The sequence below is a fragment of the Rhinolophus sinicus genome, chromosome 17, assembly GCF_057876585.1.
Source record: "Rhinolophus sinicus isolate RSI-liver-muscle chromosome 17, RSI-T2T, whole genome shotgun sequence".
Taxonomy (NCBI): domain Eukaryota; kingdom Metazoa; phylum Chordata; class Mammalia; order Chiroptera; family Rhinolophidae; genus Rhinolophus; species Rhinolophus sinicus.
Genome location: NC_142517.1, coordinates 3,802,679 through 3,826,844, shown reverse-complemented (window position 1 = coordinate 3,826,844; position 24,166 = coordinate 3,802,679). Strand labels below are relative to the sequence as shown.

The following is a 24,166-nucleotide window of genomic DNA, read 5'->3' as shown; positions in this document are numbered from 1 at the left end:
ATAATGAAATGTTCTGCGGCTCTTTCCCCCTCAGTTCAATTGATTTCACTATTCAATCCCCTGTTCCCTGAACACTCTCATCAGAGGCAGAGCGTCTCCTGAATTGGGTTCAAAGTGATTTTATTGCTGTGAGTGGACTTTTTCCTGGCTACCCACACTCTTGATTGATTGCTCTTTCTGAGCACGCAGAAGGGCGTCTTCAAAGGAGAGGCCAACCTGGGGTTCTCTCTCGATTTAGTTAATTAACATGTGGAACGATTGAGAGCCAAGGCCTTTTAGTGCCAAGAGATAGGATGCTGCACATTGATAACGCTTCGAGCTGCTTGCAGCTCAGGCCTGGGACTTTTGCTCTCTGAGGTTCCTCTAAGGATCCCAGGGACTGTGAGTTTCGGATTCCTTTTACTCACATGACCTAGGACTGTGCTTTCTGCAAGGGTGGCCACTAGCCACAGGTGGCTGTTTACATTAATTCACGTTAAATAAAAGTTCAGTTTTTGTCACCCTATAATGACACTTTAAGTGCTCAGTAGCGCCTGTGGCTGCCCCATTGGCTCAGCATCAGTGTAGACTTCTGTCCTGCAGCAGGTCCAGGGGGTAAAGCCGGCCTGGAACACACGGTGGCTCTACCTTTCAGGAAGTGGCAAGGCGCCCCCTCCTCCCCGCCCCCCTTACCCAAGTCGCCCCCTAACAGGTGCCCCCTTTCCTGGAGGTGGTTAGACTTCAGAGTGAGACAGTTCTGGATATTCAGTAATTGTAACGATAGGGGCATTTTCTAAGGGGAAACAATCTCACATTTTCTAATTAGTAGCTCATACATTGACTAAAGGTAGGAAGTGATTAGATAATTATAATAATAGCAGCTATTTTTGTTGCGTACCTGCTGTGTTCTAGGGTTTTGTTCTTAAATGCTTTACAGTATTAACTCTTTTAATCCTAAAAATTAACACCATGAGGGATGGCACTATATTATCCCCAATTTTTAGGTAAGGACACTGAGGCACAGAGCGGTTACATAACTTGGCCCAAGGTCACACACAGCTAACAAGTGGGTGAAGTAGTATTGGAGCCGGGGCAGTGTAGCTTCAACTGTCTCTCATCTCTTTGCAAATGGCACCAAAATATCCAGAATGTCTCCCCCTAAGAGGGGAATAACGACCTGGTCACAAAACTATGAAGACATGCTAAAGAGACGTTCAGGCAGTTATTGTCAATAGTAGCAGATGCTAATGTTTTTGGAAGTCCGGACAAAGTAAAAATAAAACAACTTCTCAAGAAATTCATGGTACTTTAGACTGTTCTGGGGGAGATAACTAAGCGTCTCAATCAGGAGTTGGTAAACTAGGGCCCACAGGCTATCTCAGGCCTGTTGTGCCTGTTTTATAAATAAAGTTTTATTGGAACTCAGCCAGACATATTTACTTATGTGTCATATGTGGCTGCGTCCTCATTGTACTCGCTGAGCTGAGTCTCGGAGGTCATCTGACCCACAAAAGCTGAAACATTTATTTTCTGGCCCTTTACAGAAAACGTGTGCTAGATTATAGTCTCCAAGCATTTCCAAATAATAAGCCTCTTCTGTTACCAGTCGTGTATTTTTGAACTTGAGGAATGACCCCAAATTGTCTGAAAGAGACTGAATAATTCACTATTTTCATTGCTACTCAACAAAAGTGCTTGCAGCCTATATTGTGTGCCAAGCCCACCCGAATTTCTGGTGGCACTGAAACTTGCATTTCGCCAAACCTCGAGTGCCCACGTTTCCATGACCAGACCCTGAACGTCACGTGTGTGATTTCTGGAATGTCCCAGGGTCCATCCACTCTCACGGTTCCATCTGTACCTGCCCTTGTCAGGAGACGTGCACACAAAACATTCACTTCAAGATGCTCTCACTTTAAGACCATGATGGAGTGAGTGAAAATAGGAAGTAAGTATTAAAATTCAACATTCTGCATATGTTATATTCCATGATGAAGTTAGAATAAATTACATGTCTCCAAAATTTGTCTGCCAGACATTTTTAAAATAACTTTTCCCCCCTGATTATGAGAGTTATATATGCAGAAAATGTGGAAGGGCCTAACCATAGGAGAGAGAGTCTCTTCCACAAAACCCCAGCACGCAGAGGCAGCTGCTGTTAATAGTGGTGTGTGTATAATTAATTATCTTGAAGAAGATTCTGACACATAAATTTTTTTTTTACTCATTTTTATGTCGTTGAAAATTTCTTAGTAAATACTATTTTTCGGTGCTGTGTAATAATTCATCGTATGGATGTACCATGATTTACTAAACAATTTCCCTCTCACTGGGTGTTTAGGTGGTTTCTAACTGTTTGCTATTATCAATAAAACATAATGACTGTCTTTGTTCATGAACCTCTGTGTGCTTCCTGGGTGTTGTGTTAGGGTCAGATTCTCATAGGTGCAATTTACTGAATTAAAGACTGAACATTTTAAATTTCTCAGATGTACCACTCCCCCCAAAAAAGTCATATCATCTCTGACTTAACTCCCTCCCTGAACCCAAAGAAGATGGTACTAGTTCATATAATTCTCAAACAGGGAACTTTTAAGAGTAATGTTCAGAAACTTAGTATTAAAACAGAGTGAAATGAAAAGTGCGGACAAAGAGGAACACTCCAGAATTATGTGGTGATGGGACACTTCTCTTAGGAATCTTTCGTTTTCCTAGGGGGACCATGGTTTCAATGCCGTGTTTTGCCAACTGATTGGGATCCTGACTATATGTTTTCAAGCAGAGTTTTCAAACTGAATTGGGTGTAAGAATTACCTTATAGAATGGAGAGCCCAGGGCCTGGACACCTGCCGTCCTCTCCCCAGGATGTCCTTCCCCCGTGGCTCCTTGTCATCCTGCAGGTCTCTCCCATCAGAGAGGCCTGGGTGACATCCAGGTCACCTGCCCTCCCCTCACCTGGCTTCATTCCTGGCTGGAATTCTGTGTATTCACTTGTCTGTTGTCTGCCTCTGTTTCATCTGCTGTGTCCATTGTTGTACCTTGTTCATATTATTATGTTGGATTAAGTTCTAGCCTTAGGGCTATAGGTATACGGGGGCTGTAGATGGTGTCCCCGTGACTTGTGTCACAGCGTGTCTTTAGCTTCGTCCACCACATTTGGCTCTGAGTATAAGCAGCTTTGAGGCACTGGAGGAGAAGCTTGAGACGGAACCTGACCTCAGGAGATGGTGTGCGTATGGCTTGGTCTTTATTCATTTCATCGGTTGCATGTATGATTCTGACCCCCAGGCTGCTGTTGGCACGTGCTGGTGGCATCTCATTTGTTCTTGGCTGCCGACCCCTTCCAGTGTCACAGAGCAGCAGAGCAGGGTCCCCACAAACCTAGAGAGCCAGGCAGGTGCCCAAAGTTGCCTGTGTCTCAACGGCTCACACAGTTAAGTAAAACACCTGACTTCCAGGGATTTCCCTTGGGCACAGGGAAGTGAAACTCAGGGGCCACACGTCAACCCTGGAACTGCTTACGTGTGGCATGGACAGCACTGTTGTTACCAAAGCATGAGTGATTGTGTTTTGTGGGAGTTGTTACTTTGTGGACACGAACACTGTTACTTGTGAAGCACTGCTTACAGCCGTCCTGTCACCCACGGACGTGCAGACAGAATCTTTCCTCTCCTTTCTCCAGGTCCAGCACATACCATCCCAAGGGCTTTGATGTCACAGTGAAGTACACACAAGGGAGCTGGACCGGCCTGGTGGGGGAGGACGTCATCACCATCCCAAAAGGCTTCAACAGGTCTTTTGTGGTCAACATCGCCACGATCTTCGAGTCGGAGAACTTCTTTCTGCCTGGCATTAAGTGGAACGGGATACTGGGACTGGCTTATGCTGCCCTAGCCAAGGTGGGAGTGACCAAGGATCCGAGTACATCGAGTAATGGGAGGGGTGCTAAACATCTATGCTTAGAGGGGCCGATGAATGGGCTGTCGGTGAGAATCACGTGGTTGAAACAGTGCTCACACAATCAAGGGAATTTCTATGCATTTTTATAATTAAAGGTAAATGGCACAATTCTTTGAACCTTCCTGCGAGAGAGAGTAGGTAGCGTGACTGTTTTTGTTTATTTGTCTCTTGTTTTTATCTGTCTTACCTGTATAGTTTTAAAATATTAATAGGTTCCAAATCTCCTTGTTTACGGTTCTGTTTAGGATAGGAGTTTTTATTAGGGCAGGATTAAAAGAAAACACATTTATTAAATTCATCCCTTCGCGTGAAGACGCAGCCTGCTTGTGACCCTGGAACCTCAGCAGGGAGAGGTGCCCACACCAGGCTGAGAGCTTCATGCTGCCTTCCCATGGCTCCAGACCACCTCTGAGCAGATGCCTGTGGCCAGAGCCTGGACAACCTGAAAGCCTGCCCTGGGGGCCGCTGGTCACTGGGGGTAGTGAGGTGCCCATGAGAAAGGTTGGAACCTTGCTCCCGTCAGCCTCAGAACCTTCCCCAAACGGAGAAGGACAGAAGTGAATGTTCTGCAAATATCTGTACTCGGGCCAACCCAAACGTTGGTGTGCAGAGGAGGGGGGCAGGCTCGCCAAAGCCTGGGGAATTTCCACCGGGAGGGGTTGCCAGAGGGGGAAGGATGAGACACCGGGTGTGCCCCCGACAGGTTTGTGTACTTGAGCAAAGCAGAAGGAGGTCCTGCCTGTAATCGGGCACCACACTTTGCCCTGTCATTGTTCAGTATCAGGCCTGGAGCCCAAGCTAAGTGGGAGCACAAAAGAAGCCTGGTGTCAGGAGCAGCACACAAGGTGACAACAGCACCCCCGTTGGTCCCTGAGGATCCCAAAGGGACAGCCTGTTTTCTCTCCCCGTGGGGACATCTGTTCCATTTCCAGTTTACTAGCAAATGGTGCAGGGGGCTGAGATAAGAGGGTGGGGGTGGGTGGGGGTGGGGGGCAGTGGGCAAGCAGGTCCCCAACCCTGTGGCTTCTCAAGGAGAAAGAATAGCCCATGTGACACGAGGCTGAGAACATTATAAGGTGCCTGTTCGTTCGGTTCTTGAGGCCCACTTTGTAAAGCCATGTTATGCCCATTTTAGAGCTGTGCGGACTGAGGGTCAGAGGCAGTTACCCCTCGCCCAGGGCACAGAGTCCCGGATGCACAGCTCACTGCATCTGCGGAGGCTGGATGGCTCTGGAGCCCTTCTTGTCCCGGTACTTACTATAGGGTAAGCTTAACATGGGATTTGCACACTGGTAATAACTTACGTCCTTAAACACATTTTCACCGACAGTGTGACCTTGGGCCAAACATTTCATCTTCTTGCGACTTTGAAAAATGAAAGCTGTGAGTAGGATTGTTTTTATGCTGATTATTTGGAAGGTGATGGAGAACAGCTAAATTACCTGGAATTGATAACACATAGAACTTCCTTTGAGAAGAAACTCGTTCAGGGTTCTTTTGGGATGTCCAGACCCCTCATGTGACCTTTTGTCTTTTCATCTGCGAGATTCCAAGATGACCAACATCTGGCTCCATGTCCCTGGGGTTGAGGAGACAGTAATAGGACGTGTGGAAAGCACGGCTGAAAACAGGATGGGCAGGGTGGCCTGGATCTCCGGACACAGGGGTTTCTGATAGGTTGACCGAGCACTCAGGGGTGGTCATAGTGTGTGGCGGTCCCTGCGTGAACCCAGATGCCCCTCCAAGGATGCATGTCAGAAGCACCCACGCTGCAGATGTCGGGGTCCCACTGCACACCTTCTGAAGCAGGTTCTCTTGGGTCCTGGGCAAGGTGTGCTTTTAGACCTCTAGAGGGATCCTGGGGCACATTGCTACCGAAGAATCACTTGACAGAATAAGAACAGATCCCTTACTGTGTGTCAGGCACTACTCCAAACCTTATATGTAATACCAGCCCATTTAAGCCCAAGACCTGCTCTAGAAGCCTATTATTAACCCCATTTTACAGAGCAGGATACAAAGGAGCAAGTCACACGGTTAGCAAGTGGTGGAGCCAGGATTCAATTCCAGGCAGTGTTTACTTGGCTGTGTCTCAGGGAGATGGACAGAAGAAAAACAGCAGATGGGGTCAACACCAGACCCAACCCGTTTCAAGAGACACCTTTGTCTCACTCGTTACCCAAACAAAAAGTGCTTTGACAAAGATTATGTGTAGAGATCGTGCTGGATCCTGCCAGAGGCTGCACAGAAGCCAGAAGGAAGCAGGTACAAAGGAACTCAACAAATGGAAAGACTTACACTCATTTGATAATGGGGGGCACTCCTACCCCGCTCAGAGTGCTTACAGAGAATACCTGACCATGCCTTTGGTTAACCACAGCTGGTGGGAATATGCCTCTGGCATCTGTGCTGCTACAATTAAGCTTTCCTCCAGAACAAACACCCCACAGGGAGTAACCCTAATACCTCCCAGTTGGCAAAGCCAAAACCCAAATGCAGTCCAGTACCTCCCTTTCTAACCACCAGCACCCATGGTGCACCGCCAAGTCGGAGCCATTTGCTTTTAAGTCCTGGGGAAACGGGGGCTTCCCTTGAATGCTACATGTAAGGGACATACAGAGCAAAGTAGGTCTACTCCCACTTGGCAGTGGGGACCACTACAGCTTTTCAACTCCAGGAGCATAGCACTGTCCTTTTCTGCGACTTTCCTGCTCCCCACAGATCAGTGGACAGCTGGCAGAGCTAAGCCACATCCACAGTCTGGGCCTGAGATGACCTGTCCCTGTGGGTCAGGCACCTCTCCTTTTTGTGATGGACACCTCTGGCTAAAAGAGGTGAATAAACTTTTTCTGAAGCTGCAAAGGCAGCTCCTGGAAACCCTGTTCTCTCCTTGCTCCAAAACATCTAAGGTTAGAACCCAGCGTGTATCATGGTAACCCACTTCCACATCTTCTCACGTCTGCCTTACTAGGCAGTCATGATAAATGTGACAGTGTCCTAATAGCTTCCGGAAATGCTATCTGATGTTTACAATACAGCCATTCCAAAGGAAAAACACCAAGTGGTAGGAAGTCCTGTTGCAATTAGTGTACTTAGTCATAACTTGTTTATTGTTTAGAGTTGAAAACAGTTAACTATAAAGAAAAATGATTTTGTATACCATACCTGCTGTCTCATACATCGCGTCACTTGCCATCTAGACTACGACTTGTGAAGCATTGTCCCTTGTCATCCTTCCGCAGCCATCAAGCTCTCTGGAGACGTTCTTTGATTCGCTCGTGACACAAGCAGAAATCCCCAATGTTTTCTCCATGCAGATGTGTGGGGCCGGAATCCCAGTGGCTGGATCTGGTACCAACGGAGGTAGTCTTGTGGGTATCTTTCAGTCTTAAAGAGGCGAAAAAATCTCAAATCGCTGGAGCTCTTTTTTCTCTTATTAAGACCCTGATACAAATATTAGACATGTAGGCATACTGTAAATTTTTGATAATCCTTATTATGGAACCTATTAAAAATGAATAAAATTAGGTATGACTTTTATCTTACCTATTCATGCTGCCATCCAAAAGATGATTCTCGTTGCTTCCCCAAATTCCGTTAAAGCTTTTGAAATTTTTCCTTTGAAAGGTAACTATTTTTGGTGGGTGAGGGAGAGGCATGTGAGAAACAGTGAGGGGTGTCACAGATGGGCCTTCCTGTGGATAAGGGAAGCAGTGGGGGTGCCTGTGACTTCATAAGTTTGATGAGGACACAGGACACCTGTATGTCCTTTTTCTCTACACACACACACACACATACACACACACACACAGCGCAAAATTGTTTTTAACTAGACAGAATCAAAGCCGTCAGCACCGTGGGTATGCTCTAGCCGAAGCACCCCCGTGGTGGGTCCTGCACCCAGACATCTAATGCAGGAGGTGACAGGGAGAAGGCACAGGGGCCTTCCTCCAGGTGGGTGCTGCCCACACCTTTGCCTCCCAACATGAGAAGCAGTCTCAGCTGCTTTCATTTGCTAACAGTGCACCTCCTCTGACACCTTTTTTACCCTCTTTTCAGGGGACAGGGTAACCCAGGATTTGTAATGTTCTATAGTTTAGCCACATGAAGTTTTGATTAGGAAACTTGTTTTGTTCTGCTTTCTGTGCCAGGGTGTGGGGTCATCCTCTCTCTTCTGAGGAACTCAATTATTGTCCGTCTATTTTACAGTAGCTTGGTTAACTATTTTACTGCCCTTCTTTGGGGGAGAAATCTCAACATCGTGAAGCTGGAAAGGTGTGCACTTCCTTTAGATAAAGGAAACCACCAAAGCGTCTTGATTAGACTGGGACAGAATGCTGTTTGACCTTTGCATACAGGGTCCCCAAATGTTCCCTGCTTGATTTTCAAGTACATGTATTTGTGACATAACAATGAAGTGCAAGGCCCAATCCCAGGGAAGTTGCGCTGTACGAGTGCCTGCTGCTCTATGTAACGTGTTGCGTGCCTACATACTTTTTCTCTCATACCTGTGAATATTTTCCTTTCCAGGTCCTGGGTGGAATTGAACCAAGTTTGTACAAAGGAGACATCTGGTATACCCCTATCAAGGAGGAGTGGTATTATCAGATAGAAATTCTGAAATTGGAAATCGGAGGCCAGAGCCTGAATCTGGACTGCAGAGAGGTACCTAACCTGTGCTGTGCCCGCCTGTCTGGGGGTGCCTGGGTCACCCACCTATTACAGCTGGGACCTGAATATGAAATCGGAACGTACAAGATAAATCAAAGATTCATGACATTTAAAGTCATAGGGCCTTTTGGTATGAAAGTTTAAATCAATGGCCCCCCTGCCAAAAAAAAAAATGCTTCCTTACCACCACTTGGCTAAAGAGGGAACATGAGCATAAAGTGGTGAGTGAAGAGACCTACCTAGAGCCACCGCGTTCCCCATTCTTCTTGCCCTCGTGGTGCCTCGCCTCTCTTGCAGAGGATGCAATACGCACGTGAGGGGACAGAGAGGGACTGAAAAGCGAGCAAAAGGAAGCCAGAAATAAATCATCAGCTCTATTCTCCATTCACAGCCAACCCCTTCCCCCCCAGTATGCAATTCTCACGCGAGGGAAAGTTAGCTCTAAAGACATGCGTAGCTCGCCAGCGCTCCAAGGAGGCAGCCACGCAGAGCTGTGAGCCCGGCTCCTTCCTAACCTCGTTCACACCCACGCACTCCTTTTGGCTTATTGGTGCCGCATGATGGCCTTGTGATTACGATGGCGTGAGGGAACCCAGTCTGCTACAACATTTGCAGGATGGTTTATAAGAACCACCGGCACGCACTGTATTCCTTCTTCATACCACCTCCGACCTGTGCGTCACTTGCTTTCACGTTCACCATCACAGTCCACGACAAATTCTGTCCTACACAGACACCTCTGAGAAACCCATGAGAACTTGCTAAATGATGGTCCATTCCATCATGATAGTGTTTCAACGCTGTCTACAAATCTGTTTATTGTCAAAAGGTACTTATTTGCTATTAAAGAAGCCAGTAGTGGAATCAGAGGACCTAAAATAAAATCCAAACTCTGTGTATACGTGTGTGTATGTGTATGTGTGTGGTGTGTGTGTCTGGGGGGGGCTGTGTATGTGTGTGTGTGGGGTGTGTGTGTGTGTATGTATGTGATTGTCTTATGAATGTATCTCTGGTTCTCTTTTTCCACTGGAAGCATAACAGTCCGTTGACTTTGCATCATTTGTGTAAATGCCCTTTAATATATCCTTTCAGCCTCTGAAGATACATGGGTCTTCCCTCTTTGCTGGGGGGGGAGGGGGGTGGGGGCTTCCTGAGAAGGGCTTTTGGGCATCTCTGAATAAGAGACAAGCTCTGCATTGGGAGGGCTATTGATTTTGGTCATGTCACTTCCCTTTCCTGGCCTGTTGCTTTATCTGTGAAAAGAGAATGTTGGGCTAGGAGATCTTTGGTTCCCAAGTTCTGGGAATACGAAATCAATGGCAGCCACTAAGGCGGTCCCGTGGCTGCCCGCGTTTATATGTAGCAGACGTGCAGTGATGGAGGGCTGGCGCCAGGCGTTGCTCTGAGCTGCCGCGTCCCTCATGTACCTTCTCCCACCCTCTCCCCCTTCCAGTATAACGCGGACAAGGCCATCGTGGATAGTGGCACCACGCTGCTGCGCCTGCCCCAGAAGGTGTTCAATGCTGTGGTGGAAGCCGTGGCCCGCACGTCTCTGGTGAGTTCTCAGAACACTGATGCGTCTCAGAGGGCATGAGGTCACGACCCCATGCGGGGCAGTGTGACCATGGATTCTAACCACCTCCATCTGGCGATTTGGAAGGGTTGTTTGTTTTTGTAAAACTATTACCTATTAAGTTCACGATCTCATTCTTTAATGTTAATCAGCAAATAATTCCTTCGTTTTAACCCGAGAGGACTTGGATCTGAAGGTACAATGCTTTTTCATATTTCAAAGAATAGTGTCATTGGTGTAGTACTTTTTTTTAATCTAAGAAAAAAAACCCTTGGTAATATACTGCATTGAAGTAAATCATAAATTAGGAATATGTTGGTAGCCTTTAAAACTAAACAAATAAACCAAAAGTTGTATGTCTCCTTTGGCCTTCATTCAAGCCATGTTGGAACTATGATTCTTCTATACAAGTTTGTGACTCACAGTCAGGCAATATAAAAATTACTGCATGGCCGTACCCTGAAATACAAGTGGACTCACGGTCAAGGGCAGCATACCTTTTGGGGATCTGGCAGATGGTATTCCTGCTGTGACCCCAATTCCCAGTTTGGGAAAACAGTGGGGCCGAATGTCACTGATGGGAAGGAACATAGCGTGGGGGCCAGATGGAACTGAATTGCGTCTAGTTTCTGGTACTTACTGGCTGAGTGCCCGAGGAAGAGGCTCCTGCCTGCCCTCCAGGTGCCTCCACGTTCTCTCTGCAGGGTTGTCATGAGGGTGGGGGTTACGTGCCTGGCACACAGCTGCTCAGTGAAGAGAATCTTCTGTCGATGTCCAAAGCACAATGCGGCTGCTGTTTGTTTGTATGTGGGGTGAACGTTTCCCTTAGCTTCTTGGGCATTTTTATAACCATCTGTCCACACAGGGCCACTCTTGCAAAGTCACCAAAAATGAGTGTTTCCTGGACAGTCTTTATGCGGGAACTAATTCAGGCCAATTATCTCACTACTCCGTTGGGATGGCTGGATTTGAAGAACAATTGACAGGAAAATGTATGGCAGTTGCTTTATTCTAGGTGGTAGCAGAAACCTGGGCTGGAAACGGGGCTTTGGCTGCCCTGAACCAAAACTTCAAAAATCTCTAAAACTGCTGTAGAAAGAGCAGCAGGCAAATGAAAAGAACACCGAGGGGGAAATAAAAAAGAACGGTCACCGAGGCCTTTTTGGAACTGAAAGGTGTCCAGGGCAGCAGCCCAGAGCAGTCTAATATCTGCTGAATCAGAAAAGAAAAAAAAAAAGAAAAGAAAAAAAAATAGCAGGTGATGTTTTTAGTGCCTTTGATTTGCTAGCTGCAAATCAGACTGCTCGAAATACGGGGCAATCTGCTGACTGTCCTCAATAGTAAAAATGCCCTCAGCAGAGTTACCACGAGCGTGTTCACGTGTAATGCTCTGAGCTATAAATGCTCTCCCTCGGTCCTAGGAAGCACTGGTAGCATCCGTGTGTGTCCAGCTAGCCTATAGACGGCCCTTCTTGGAGCCGTGAGAACGGGGGGCCATGGCGGACGGGCATGGGTACTCCTGAGGTCATCACATCAGGTGGTCAGCGGTGACTGACGAGGAAAACCACGAGGCAGAAGGAACAAAATGACAAAATCTGTTTGTTTGTCTAAAATGATCCTGTGATTTCAGCACCTGCATCAGGAAGGAGAAACCTGGGAAGACTCTGTGTCTTGGGCAGGGAAAGCCCTATGGAGCAAGGGGAGAGGCGGGGCATCTGCCTTATTGTGTGTAGACCAGAGAAGCATGTGTTCTTTCTATCTGCTGGGTTCCTCTAAGCCGCTCTCTTGGCTTGGGTTCTTCTGCTGGTTAAGGAAAGGACTGACTTCAGAGAGTTAAACACAATACAGCTGTTGGGCTCTGGCTCTGGGAGTGGACTGTTGACATGGGATTTTACAAATAAATGGTCTGTAGGTGTGTATTTTGAAATGAGCCTGTGGTGGGGGAGGGTGTATGGCAGAGACCTGGGCTCCATCCCTGCCAGCTGCGGGGGCCCCCTAGGTGGCTTGGACCCTGTGCTTCTCCAACTCTAAAATACAGAAGCAGGATGGCCCCATGTTCATATGACTTCTGACTTTAAAGCTCTGTGACCGGAGGTCGAAACTCCCCTAAGGACAAGTGGCTTAGCCCCTGGAGGCCTCTCACCCTCCTCTTTGGAGGCAGATGGTCCCACCCAGGACTGGGCTGTGCCCCTTAGGCGAGTACTTGGTCACTCTGAGTCTCGTTCTTTGTCGCAGTTGGACCTAAGCACTGCCGTTGGAGCTCTGTGCCCGGCGGCAGGCCCAGCCACCCTTCGCTCTTCTGAACCCAGCATAATGACCGCCCCACCTCTTCTCAGCTCATCCGGCAAGAGGTTTTTCCCTAGGATGCATATTTCAAATCAACTTAACACGTTGCGTACGGATCACGAGAATCTTCGTTTTTCTGAGCCATGCGTTAAGGACGGATAACGAGAATTCTCGTTTTTACTGTTGACTCGTTTTACTTTGCATGTTTTATTGAATTATTTGTGTTTCGTTAATATCTAACGGGCAAATGTCGTTAATGAATAAAGTCTACATCATATGTACACTTTTTAGAATTCATATTATTATTTTTTCTAAAAAAATAGTGATTTTGAATCGGATACATTTTTTCACCCATGAGTCATTTCACGTGTTACATTAAAACAGTGGATGTATGAATAAACAGAGTTTTCCAGAACTGTAGTGATTTGTTTATAACATTTGGAACCTTAGTATCCCTTAGGCAATTTTGAATTATGTTATTTTTGGAAAAACACCGAATTATTTTATTTAACTCTTCGGTGATACCTCATGAAATACATATTGTCCCACTGCATAAAGGAAGCTGCTTTCTGCAGTATCACACCAGGAGGAATTACTAACATCATAGGTGAGTAAATCCTAAAAAATTCCATAGAAAAATAATAAATGACATAGAAGCATTTACGCTTTAAAGAGAAGAGTGCATTTTAAAGTAGTTTCTTCTAAAAACCTGCCGGAACAGAGGGATATGAGGGATTTAAACCCCGCCGTACGCAACGTGTTAACTTTTATAAAAGGATAAAATATATTAACGCCAGCATTAGAAATTTTACAGATCAATCACTACCAGTCTAGGTAGAGAACCTGCACAAGATGAAGAGACCACGGGATTTTCTCCCACTGTCGCTCCAGGAGGGAGAGATGACACCTGCATGTGTGGTTGTGTAACACTCACTTGGTAGGGACACCCCGGTGTGCTCAGTCCTGCCTGTTTCATCTCTGCAGCATCCCTGCTTACCTGTCTCTGCTCCCATCACACCCGCCTCCCTGCACCTCTCCCATCCTTGGGCCCCTCTTGGTGGGGGGCTGGTCCTTTTCTCTGGGTGGGTCCTAGGCCCCTCTCCTAAGCAGACCCTCCCACAGCCACATCATCGCTTTCCACCCACCCATCTGTGACTCTGGAAGACGCTGTCTATCCCCGGCCCTGGAGTTTGGCCTCAGAGAACAAGGGACCTACACTAATCCCACTTGGGTGTATTAATGACACCCAACCTGCCACAGAGCTCAGCTCTCTGATAAATGATTCCTGATACATGCACAGTGGTGAGCCTGGTTCCCTCCCAGCCTGTCTCATGCCCTTCCTGTCCTCTGGGCCAGCCTCCATGTAGGGGGGGGGGGTCCCATGCTCTGCCCTCCCTTCCCCACCATGCCTCACTGAGACCCAGCTGCCCCTCAACTCGGCTCAAGGGTTTCTTCCTCAGGGATGCGCCTTTGACAGCCCCTTTCTTCCCGTCAATGGTCGCCTAACTCTGTCCCTATCATATGCCCCTGTAGCTGTCACCTGAGCAGGCACTGAGCTGGATGTGTTAGAAGAGGCGCCTCCAGCACTGTCCTCCCTCTAGGAACCGGCAGACACGGGGCGCCTGCTCAGTCACCTTCACTGGGCCTGGGGAGACGGCAAGGCCTGAGGAGATGGCAGGGCCTGGGGGGACGGCCCGGCTGGAACTTGTAATTAATCCTCAGATTCAGCAACCAGTGGCATGTGTGGGTGTCATCGTCCTTCCGGGCCCCTGAGGAGAGGCATAGGTGGGCGTTCTGTGTTCCTGCCCACCCATATTTCCCACAAATCCTTCCTGAGTCTCCCCAATGGGCTAAGTGTTAGGACTACAAGTGGGTTCAGACAACAGGCCTCTGTCCTCAGAGGGCTCAGATTCTTGTGCAGGAAACATGTTAACCAAACACACCAAGAAATGTAAAACTAGACCTGCTACAAGGAGGGGAAATCTCTGGGGAGGCACCAGCATTCTGTGGGGGAAATCAGGGAGGGCTTCCTGAATGAGGCAGCATCTAAGCTGAGACTTAGAGGAGGAGAAAGAGGTTCCGGAAGAGCGAAGAGCCCACACAGGACTCTGCACCAGCAGGAAACTTGCAGGGCACAGGAAGTTCAGAGGAGAGGTGATGCCTCAGAAGCCTTAAGGGCACATTTAGGATCTAGCCTCTCTTCTAAGGGGTCATTCTGACTGCTGTGAGACCTTGGGCAAGTTACTTCACCTCTCTGTGCTTTGGGTTCCTCATTCATAAACTGAAGGGATAGTGTTACTGCACTGATGATGGCGGTGTTTGAGGATTAAACAAATTATTGCTGCAAAACACTCATACTGGTGCCTAACGCTAATAAGTATTCCAGTGCCTCAGTAATTTTAGTTGTTATTTTGTCGTTACCGTTACTCTTCCAGTGGACTGAGGCCTCGCTGAGCTGTCCACTGTTTCTCCCTGCGGGCATCTGGCGAGGTGACAAGGACAGCCCGGAGCTGTCCTGTTGAGGCACCAGACTAGTCATTGTTTCTCCCGGGATCTTGTTTTGTCTAGATTCCGGAATTCTCTGATGGTTTCTGGACCGGGTCCCAGCTGGCGTGCTGGACGAATTCCGAAACACCTTGGGCTTACTTCCCTAAAATCTCCATCTACCTGAGAGACGAGAACGCCAGCAGATCCTTCCGCATAACTATCCTGCCTCAGGTATGAACTTGGATTTGCGCGTTTCTCTCTGTAACGTGTAGCATGCGAAAGTAAAACAGTTCGTGCGTTGTGCGTGTATTTAGATATCACATGTGTATTCAATCTCGACTATAAGATACACAACAATGCTGCGTAACAAACACCCAGGGAAACCCGCAGCTTGAATCCTGCTCGTGAGTCTGGGCGGGTCCGCTGGCCTCGCAGGCTGACTCGCGTGTGTCTGGTCCGCTGGTGGGCGGCTGGGTCTAGGTCGGCCTCGGTCCTGAATGGGCTCCGAGGGCCGCTGTGTCTGGCGGCTGGGTCAGTGGAGTGATGGGGTCGCCGTCTGTCACCACCCAGGGGCTCTCGCAGGGGTGGCAGGGTTCTGACAGAGTGAGAAGGAACACTCAGGGCTGCTGGAGTCCAGACCCAGGACGGGCCAGGTCTCTCGCACAGCGCTGCCCACACGAGGCCAAGGCCCGCCCGCATTCCCGGGTCGCGAAGTAGCCGCGGTCTCCCGAGGGGGGGAGCTGCAAAGTCACGTCACAAGGGCGTGGCTACAAGGAAAGGTCAAACATTGAGGATGTTTTTGCAGCATTTACCACGATACTATGTGTTTTTCCTTTTTATGTATAAATTAGAAAACCGGAGTCTCAGAGATGAAGACTTTTTTTTCATAGTCAATAAATCATCGATCCCTTCTTCGTCCTAAGCATCTAATGAAATAGACCTAGTTCTGTCTTCCTTAGTCATGTTCTCATCTCTTCCCCATCCCCTCCTTCCCATAGCCCTCAGTCCTGTCACTCACATTCCCCATTCACCTCTTCAGGAACCTCTAGGCTGCCCAGCAGGCAGCCCAAGTCCCCGCTGTTTTCCTTTGAAAACTGTTGCCAGATTAATCTTGCTAAATCACAGCTTTCAACCCCACTATTTGAGTACTGACGGCCCCTTTCCTTGCTGTGGCCTTTGATGAGCTCCTCACGGGACACTTCCTTGCTCTCCGGCCTATTTCCTATACACCCTTGACCCTCTACTCATTGGTCACTGTCCTCCAGACCTTTGTGCCTGCTGCTGTCTCCTAACCTTTGCTCCCACCACCCGCCACCACCACTGAAATGCCCCCTCGTCCCCACTCCATCTGTGTATCCAAATTCTTCCCATCCTTTAAGACCCAACTCAAACAACCCGTCTTTTGTCAAACCTCAGCTGGGCAGAATAACCCATTTGTGAGCTTGCCCTTCAAACTCATAATGCATGTTTTCTAGTCGACTCATCTGGCATGAGATCATATCTTTAGGGTATATTCTACGCTGTGGCCTTTTGCCTTTGATTTCTGTTTTCTAAACACACACACACTTATATTTCTTTCTTAATGACATTATTAATTCCTTGAAGATGAGAAGTGTGAGTTTTAAAGACCATCCTTCCTTCCCTGACAGCCATGGAGGAAAGGGTCGTGCCTGATAACTCTGTTAAATGCATAACAAACAGTGTGTCACCATCGTAATCTGGTGAATTTGGGATAAAGGAGTGGGATCGGGGGATAGGAAGAAAGGAATGATTTCAGAAGAAACGAGTAAATGATAATACTGCCTTCTCCCCATTTTCAGCTTTATATGGGGGATGTTGCATTCCAGAAATGGGCAGTTGTTGGGGAAAAGATTGAAAGCGTCCAGCCCAGCAGAGGACACATTTGCTGAGAGCGAGAGGCTCAAGTTACAATCTCAGCCCTGCCTTGACTCACACGATAACTTGAAGCAAATCACTTCGCCTTTTCTGTATCTGTCTCTTTAACTGTAAAGGAGACATAATAACACTTGCCAAAGATATTTTCAGAAAACTGCAGTATCCTTAGATGAACGACACTGCAAAGAGTGACGTGAGAAGGATACGTTTTCGGCATCTTTAAAATAATGTGCTCTTTACGATTACTTTTTGGTCTGTCAAACAGCAAAATGTGGACGTTATTTCATCAATGTGGTTTATAACTAAAGTTGAAACCTAGCTCGAGGACAAAGGTGAACGTGTACTGGCAAGTAAATGGCATGTGGGTGGATGGCAGAATTGGGAACTCAGAAGAAGCAGGAGAAAAAGGCAGGTGTTTGGGGGGAAATCTGTTATGTCCAGGGCAGGTAACAGCCATGGAGGTTCACTGGGGACTGTCAACTGCTTTTAGGACCGGGCACTGGGTGAGCATGAGGACATGTGAGGGTGGTTTGGGAGGACTGCAGTTCATTTGCATAAGAATTCAGGCTTATTTTCACTTATGAAACTATGGATATTAGTTTGGTTGACTTTGAAGTGCTCACATTTTCGATGTTTAAAAATCTACTTTCCCCACTTTTATCCTGATTCTTACTCAACATCACCCTCCCACTTGCTTTCCATTGCCTTGTTCGGAAGGGCAGAGATAGGTAGCTGTGAGCTATCACCTGATGAGATCCTCACAAGCCCCAAATGCTGGTGACACACCCCTTAGGGACAGCACTGGGGTCACCTCCTAATACCTCAGCTCTGCCTGCCCAAGCCCCTTCCTGACATTTAGGGCCGTCACCAGTTTTAGAATGAGGCCCCTGCGTGGGGTCTTTCCGGCACCAGCAGTAATAGATGGGCAAATGATTGCTAGTGCAGAACAGAATCGTGTCAAAGGCAATTATCCTAAATTTTGCCTGTCATCAACACTATTTGCCAAAAACACATGGGCTGAACCCTATTTGGCTAAAAAAATCAATCCCCAGCCCACAGGCAAATTCTGATTTTGTTTTTCTCACATAACCCTATAAATGTAAATAGTTTCAGTTTAAATACCACTGGTTCATCTATTTGTGTTGATTTTAGTTTAAGGCAGACAGTTTATTCTGAGATCCAGCAGTGCTGAACCTTTCCCAACATGTTACGAATTTATAGCCTGCATTTTTATTGGAACTGGGACACACACAGAAAGGAGAGAGTTAAAGACACAAATTCAGTTTGTATCATATTGTCATCATACTTGATAATTGTTTAGGTTTTATTATGGAATTAGTTCATTCAAAGGTAGGGGTGTGTGTGTGTGTGTGTGTGTGTTTCGGAGGCAGCTAAGTGTCCCCATCACCTTTTTCTAATTTAAGTCGATCCTCATGAGAACTTGTCTATTTAACACTGACTAAGCTCATTCATTCCACACTCATTTATGGAGGCCTTCCTAGGTGCCTAGCATATACCACATGCCTGGGCACCAAGAATATAGCGAGGAACAGAATGATCCCCAGCCTTGAAGAAGGGTTTACAGACAGACAGACCAACGAGGGCAGGGTTCTGGGTGCTGGAACTGTTCCCTGGACACAGCAGCAGCTTGACGGCTAGCAGGTGGAGACTCCAGGAACTGCCATTGCTGCGTCCTTCCTTCCTCACCTCCCGGCCTTGAAACTCCTCTTCCTCCAGTCTTCTCTGCACATCGAAAGGCAGTGACATCGTCTTCCTCAGGTGTCAGTTTTATCACGTACATTTTCTCCAGCACGACTTCTGCTTTTCTTTTCTGTTCAGATTTTAAATACTGTATTTGTGCTTCCCAAGCTTAATGAGCAGCTCTCCACCGTGCCATGACAACCGTCAGTCTGCCTCTAGGCTGGCCCCTCTCCTCCAGTCACCATAAGGCAACCCCCCCTTCCCACCCGCTGACTGGTCTCCCTTTGGTCTTTCCTGCTCCTGCCACAAGGCCCGAGACTGCCAATCGGTGAGTCTCGACTCGCTCCTCCAAGTTTTTCTTAGTGCTTTTGACCTTCAGGGTGAAGTCTTTCTTGTTGCTCACTTTGTACTTTAATTTTTTTCAAAACAATAAATTTGGTGTTTTTCTCATACAAAGCCACTCTATTCCCTTAATTACCCTACATTTTATTTTATTTTATTTTATTTTATTTTATTTTATTTTATTTTATTTATTTATTTATTTATTTATTTATTTATTTATTTTAACAGGACTTTATTGGGGAACAGTGTGTACTTCCAGGCCTTTTTTCCAAGTCAAGTTGTTGTCCTTTCAGTCTTAGTTGTGGAGGGCGCAGCTCAGTTCAAGGTCCAGTTGCCAATGCTAGTTGCAAGGGGCGCAGCCCACCATCCCTTGTGGGACTCGAGGAATTGAACCGGCAACCTTGTGGTTGAGAGCCCACTGGCCCATGTGGGAATCGAACCGGCAGCCTTCAGAGTTAGGAGCATGGAGCTCTAACCGCCTGAGCCACCCGGCCGGCCCCAATTACCCTACATTTTAATACTTTGCCATTAAAAAAAATAACCAGAGGGACTGTTATTACTGATATGACATTGATTTGCTCACTGATTAAGTAACTCAGTTCCCCGCAGACTCTTGCTCCAGGGGATCAAGGACGGTGCCTGGTGTTTATTTAACGCTGCATGGCACCTGCAGGACCCGGTCCTCACACACCTCAGAGCTGCTGATCTGTTGATGCTCTGTCTTCTGATTGTGACGGCTTCCCCCTCTTGTACTGAGGAAATCATCCCACCTGTGTCATGTTGCCTACTTTTAAGTTCTCCTTGATAGAGGATGACACGATCACTTAGGAAAGATGGCATCGTGGAGCTGGGTAAGAACCAGCACTGCAGTGGCTCATGAGAGAAGAGGATGAGAATGGACCAGGGTGGCAGCGATGGGGATGGGAGAAGTGATGAAATTCAGGTTCAGTTTCATAGGGCAGACCTCCAGCTCTCGTCACGGTTTCAGTGGAGGGTGAGAGATACTGACCTAGTGCTCTGGGCCTGAGTAAATGGCTGTATCGTGGATTTACTGAGCCTGCAAACCTTGAGACAAGAGCAGATTGGGGGGCAATATCCAAAGTTCAGTTTTTGTGTTTTGTTTTTTAAATTTTATTAGGAAATATTGGGGAACAGTGTGTTTCTCCCATCAGCTCCAAGTTGTCCTTCAGTCTAGTTGTGGAGGGCGCAGCTCACTGGGCCCATGTGGGAATCGAACCAGCAACCCTGTTGTTCAGAGCTTGCGCTGTAACCAACTGAACCATCCAGCCGCTCCAAAGTTCAGTTTTTTTAAATGTTACATTTGAGATGTCAGCTGAGTGGTGAGTGGGCAGGTGGACAGAAGAGTGTGGCAATGGCTGCAGAGACCTGGACTGCAGATAAAGATTTGGGCGTCTCAGCACAGAGCACAGAGGATGTACAGTGGGCCCTGGAACTGCACGGGTCACCTGGGAGGGAAGCTAGAGAGGAGGCCGAACTCTGGAGTTCTCAGATGCTGACAGGTGAGGAAGGTGAAGCAAAGCCAGTACACACGCCTGAGAGGGAGCAGCCAGTGAGGAAGAAGAAGGGCGCTGTCTCTCAGAGGCCAGGGGGAGAGAGAGTTGTGAGCTAGAGAGAAACAACTGCTCTTGTCTCAAGGTTCCCTGGTCGGCATTACCAGTAGGTGGAGCCTGTTGGAGCACTTGCCACTCAGGATATACCTGCCTGCCGCGCCCATGGATGGGAAGCTGCAGCGGGATAGCAGCCATGTGTTTTTCATCCTTGTACTTCTGGTGCTGACGACAGTATCTAGGCCATATTAAGTGCTCAATAAATAACTGCTGGGGGGATGCTGGGTGGGTAAATGGACATCTTATCTTCCGTAGGGCAGGACCTGTGTACAGTTCCACGTGGTGTGCACGCTGCTACCATTTTCAGTAATGTCTATCACCACGTCTATGATCTCAACTCCTGGATGGCAGGGCCGGTGTCTTCTTTCTCTGTAGCTCCCTCTAGCACCTTGGAGGTTCTGAGCACACTGTGACCTCAGCAGTTATGCGATGGTGCCTGACTCATGCTTTTCCTTGTCTGCTCTTTCCTCCTGAACAGCTTTACATTCAGCCCATGATGGGGGCTGGCCTGAATTATGAATGTTACCGGTTCGGCATTTCGCCTTCCATGAATGCGCTGGTGATTGGTGCTACCGTGATGGAGGGCTTCTATGTGGTCTTTGACAGAGCTCGGAAGAGGGTGGGCTTTGCGGCAAGCCCCTGTGCAGGTAAGCGACCCTTGAATTGGCCAGGGAGACTGAACTGGAGTATTTTATGTCAATTAACCTACTTGGAAGCAGTCTGGATAAGTCAGCTGCCATTGAATTGTTTCATTCATACGTATATGATCAGTGATCAAAGTCTTATCCATAAAATGTATCGTGGCATTGCCGAGAGGAAAAAGTGAGAGAATCCTCGTAAAACTCTTAGTCCAGTGCTTGGCACATGGCAAATGCTTGCTGAGGGTTAGTCAGGATAGTTCCCTTTCGTAATAAACTTGCAATGGCACCTCATCCCAGGAATAAAACTACTCTGTGGGTCATGGGGATGAGCTATAGTTTTTGATAGTGAAACTAGAATGGAGAAAGAGGAAAATTTACAGGTAAGCTGTGTATATTATTTTCCCCTCAAATCCTCACTATAAAATAAGAAGTAAATGCCTGTCATTGCTATTTCTCAAAATCCTAAAGTAATGAGACCCAGGAGCCCATTTTTCTCATAGAATTCCTTTGAAGAGCTGGCATGAGGGTGACACAGCAGCATTATTCTGCAACGTCTAGCTTAAGGCTTGGGCAGGTCTTCAGAGAAACCAGGCGAGCACATTAAGTAGATGGGATGGTTAAACTCCTTGAACTTGAAAAATGTCTTCAAACTTAACAGTTTGCTTGAAATGGAGTGTTCCCACGCCACATGGTTTGGTGGGAGGATCAGGTACTTCTGACTAATAGCCCGAGCTAGCGTGGAAAAGGTAACTCGTAGACGGAATCACTGGAGACGCTGGAGAGAAATTGTACCCCCGGAAGTGGCTGGAGAGCACAGTGCCTCCAAATAGGATTGCAGACGACTGAATGACCCTGGTACAGTGCTAAGGGTCAGCAACAGAGTGAAATCTTGAAGTTGTGCTGGTCACGTGCTAAGGAAGGGAACAATTAAGCAAACGTGAGGTAGAAGAAAGAATGAATGACAAGGAGGTGGACCAGAAAAAACTGGGGGGTTACAGTGAAATACAAGGTCACTGTGCAGTGAAGGAAAGGAAATGTGAATTTGAGGAAAGACAGTCTTGAACCTTAGATACAGTTGTGGGACAGGCTGCGACGCTCGGTGACCAATGCTGGTGGCCTCAGCGCTGACCAGACCTTTACTCTGATCTAAAACCAGCCAAAGAGTTCAGAGGAGATGAGGGTGAGTAGGCAAAATGCTGATCATGGCTAATTTATTCAGAGGGGAGAGACTTATTATTTCTTACTGCCTAAATCGTGGTCTTAAAAGGGAATCCTGGTAAATAAAGCAGCGAAATGAGGCTTCTTTTTGTTTCAACACCATCATTCCTGCAAAGTAAAATACCAATTTGGAGAACAGAAGAGAGAAATAGTAAAAGGAAAACTTACATCTGGAATATTATGCCAGTTCATATTGTATATAAACAAAATCACCTAGTCTTAGGTACATATTTGATACGTTGCAGTGTATCTTCTTAAATATCAGTGCAGACTTCCTTAGTGAACGGACTCAGTCGGGGCCCTTGAGTCTCGTCATTTTTTAATCTCGGTCATGAGTAAGTGTGTACCTTTCAGACATGCATGAACTCTTTCAGCCTGCTAGATTTTCACTGAGGGGACCTCTCTCTCTGGCATTACCTGGGACTGTACAACCTGAAGCACTGCTGTATCTCCCAACCAAACATTTTAATTTCTTTTAACCCAGAGAGTCTAAGAACTAACTCAATTTTCCCCACAATTCCTGTTCTCTTGTTAAATACCATCAAAGTAGAGGCTACTATGGCAACAGCCGTTATATCGTCCACTTTAGTTAATGCTGCAGAGAACATAATCGCCGTCTGTTTCCTGCGTGAATTGCTGTTGGAAACTGTTTAGTATTAAGCGTCTCCAGGCAGAGATGGTTTCCTGCATTTCGTCATGAATTCTCTGTGAGGTGCTCTTATTTAAGTTTTTTGTTGCTATTTTTTGAAAACATATTTAAGGTTTTGGTACGTAACCATTAAATTTTACCAGCGGTGGGAATAGACACTGATGTGTTTCCTCTTCAGTGCAAATTGTTTAGCCGTTAAAGTAATTACTTCCCTCAGGGCTGCAATTACAAGCCAGGCAGTGGTCTATGGCACCATAATAAATGAGAGAGATACCCTGCCTTTTTTCTTTTCCAAAGTGTTTATTTTGAATTTACAACATGTTTTAAGTAACAAAGAAAGTGTTTCAAATTACAGGAAATCATGTACTATGTACACACTTATAGAACACCCAAATTTAACAAATGTTAGCATTTTGTCATATTTCCTTCAAAAATTTGTCATAGAAATAAAAAATAAGTATAGCTAAAACCCCACTTCACCATGTTCCCCACGGTTACCCTTTATCCTGAAATTGGTGTATATTCTTCTCATAATTACTGCACCTTTATAATTTCACCACGTAGTTGTAAGTACCCTGGATTAGTTTAAATAACTATGGAACAGTTTATCCCAAGTTTAGCAGCACTTTACAACCTGTGCAGTTGCTAAGGGTCAGGAATGGAGGAGTGGCTTAGATGGGTGGTTCTGGTCCAGTCTCTCATGAGCTGCAGCCATCTGAAGGCTGGAGGGTCTGCTTCCAGGCTCAGTCACATGGTTGGCAGGAGCCCTCCATTCCTTGTCATATGGACCTGGCCACAGGCCTGTCTGAATGTCCCCACAATGAGCACCTGGTCACCCCAGAGCAATGATCCCAGAGAGAGAGTGCAACAGAGCACCCAAGACAGAAGCCACAGTCTTTTTGTAACCTAATCTTGGAAGTAATATGCTATCACTTCTGCCTTATTCTATTGGTAGATAGGGGAGGGGAATGCACAAGAGTAAATACTGGAAACAGGATCCTTGGGGGTCATCTTATAAGCTCACCACTATATCCTTTTAATAAGTGTTTATATCAAAACACAGGTCGGTTGGTTTGGGTTTTTCGGTAGTTCTTAATTTATACGAATGCTGTTGTACGGTACATATCCTTTGTCA

The 24,166-nt window shown here is 46.9% G+C and overlaps 1 protein-coding gene across 2 annotated transcripts in view; it reads left to right on the top strand.

Annotated features, from left to right (window-relative positions):
- BACE2 (beta-secretase 2) overlaps positions 1–24,166 on the top strand; it is a 99,453-nt gene that overhangs the window by 42,481 nt on the left and 32,806 nt on the right. For both annotated transcript variants that reach the window (XM_074325117.2, XM_019745755.3), the window contains exons 3-8: positions 3,662–3,878; positions 7,182–7,310; positions 8,470–8,604; positions 10,064–10,165; positions 15,038–15,187; positions 21,002–21,170. In XM_074325117.2, the coding sequence (XP_074181218.2) occupies positions 3,662–3,878; positions 7,182–7,310; positions 8,470–8,604; positions 10,064–10,165; positions 15,038–15,187; positions 21,002–21,170 (902 nt within the window). The remainder of the gene's footprint in view (positions 1–3,661; positions 3,879–7,181; positions 7,311–8,469; positions 8,605–10,063; positions 10,166–15,037; positions 15,188–21,001; positions 21,171–24,166) is intronic.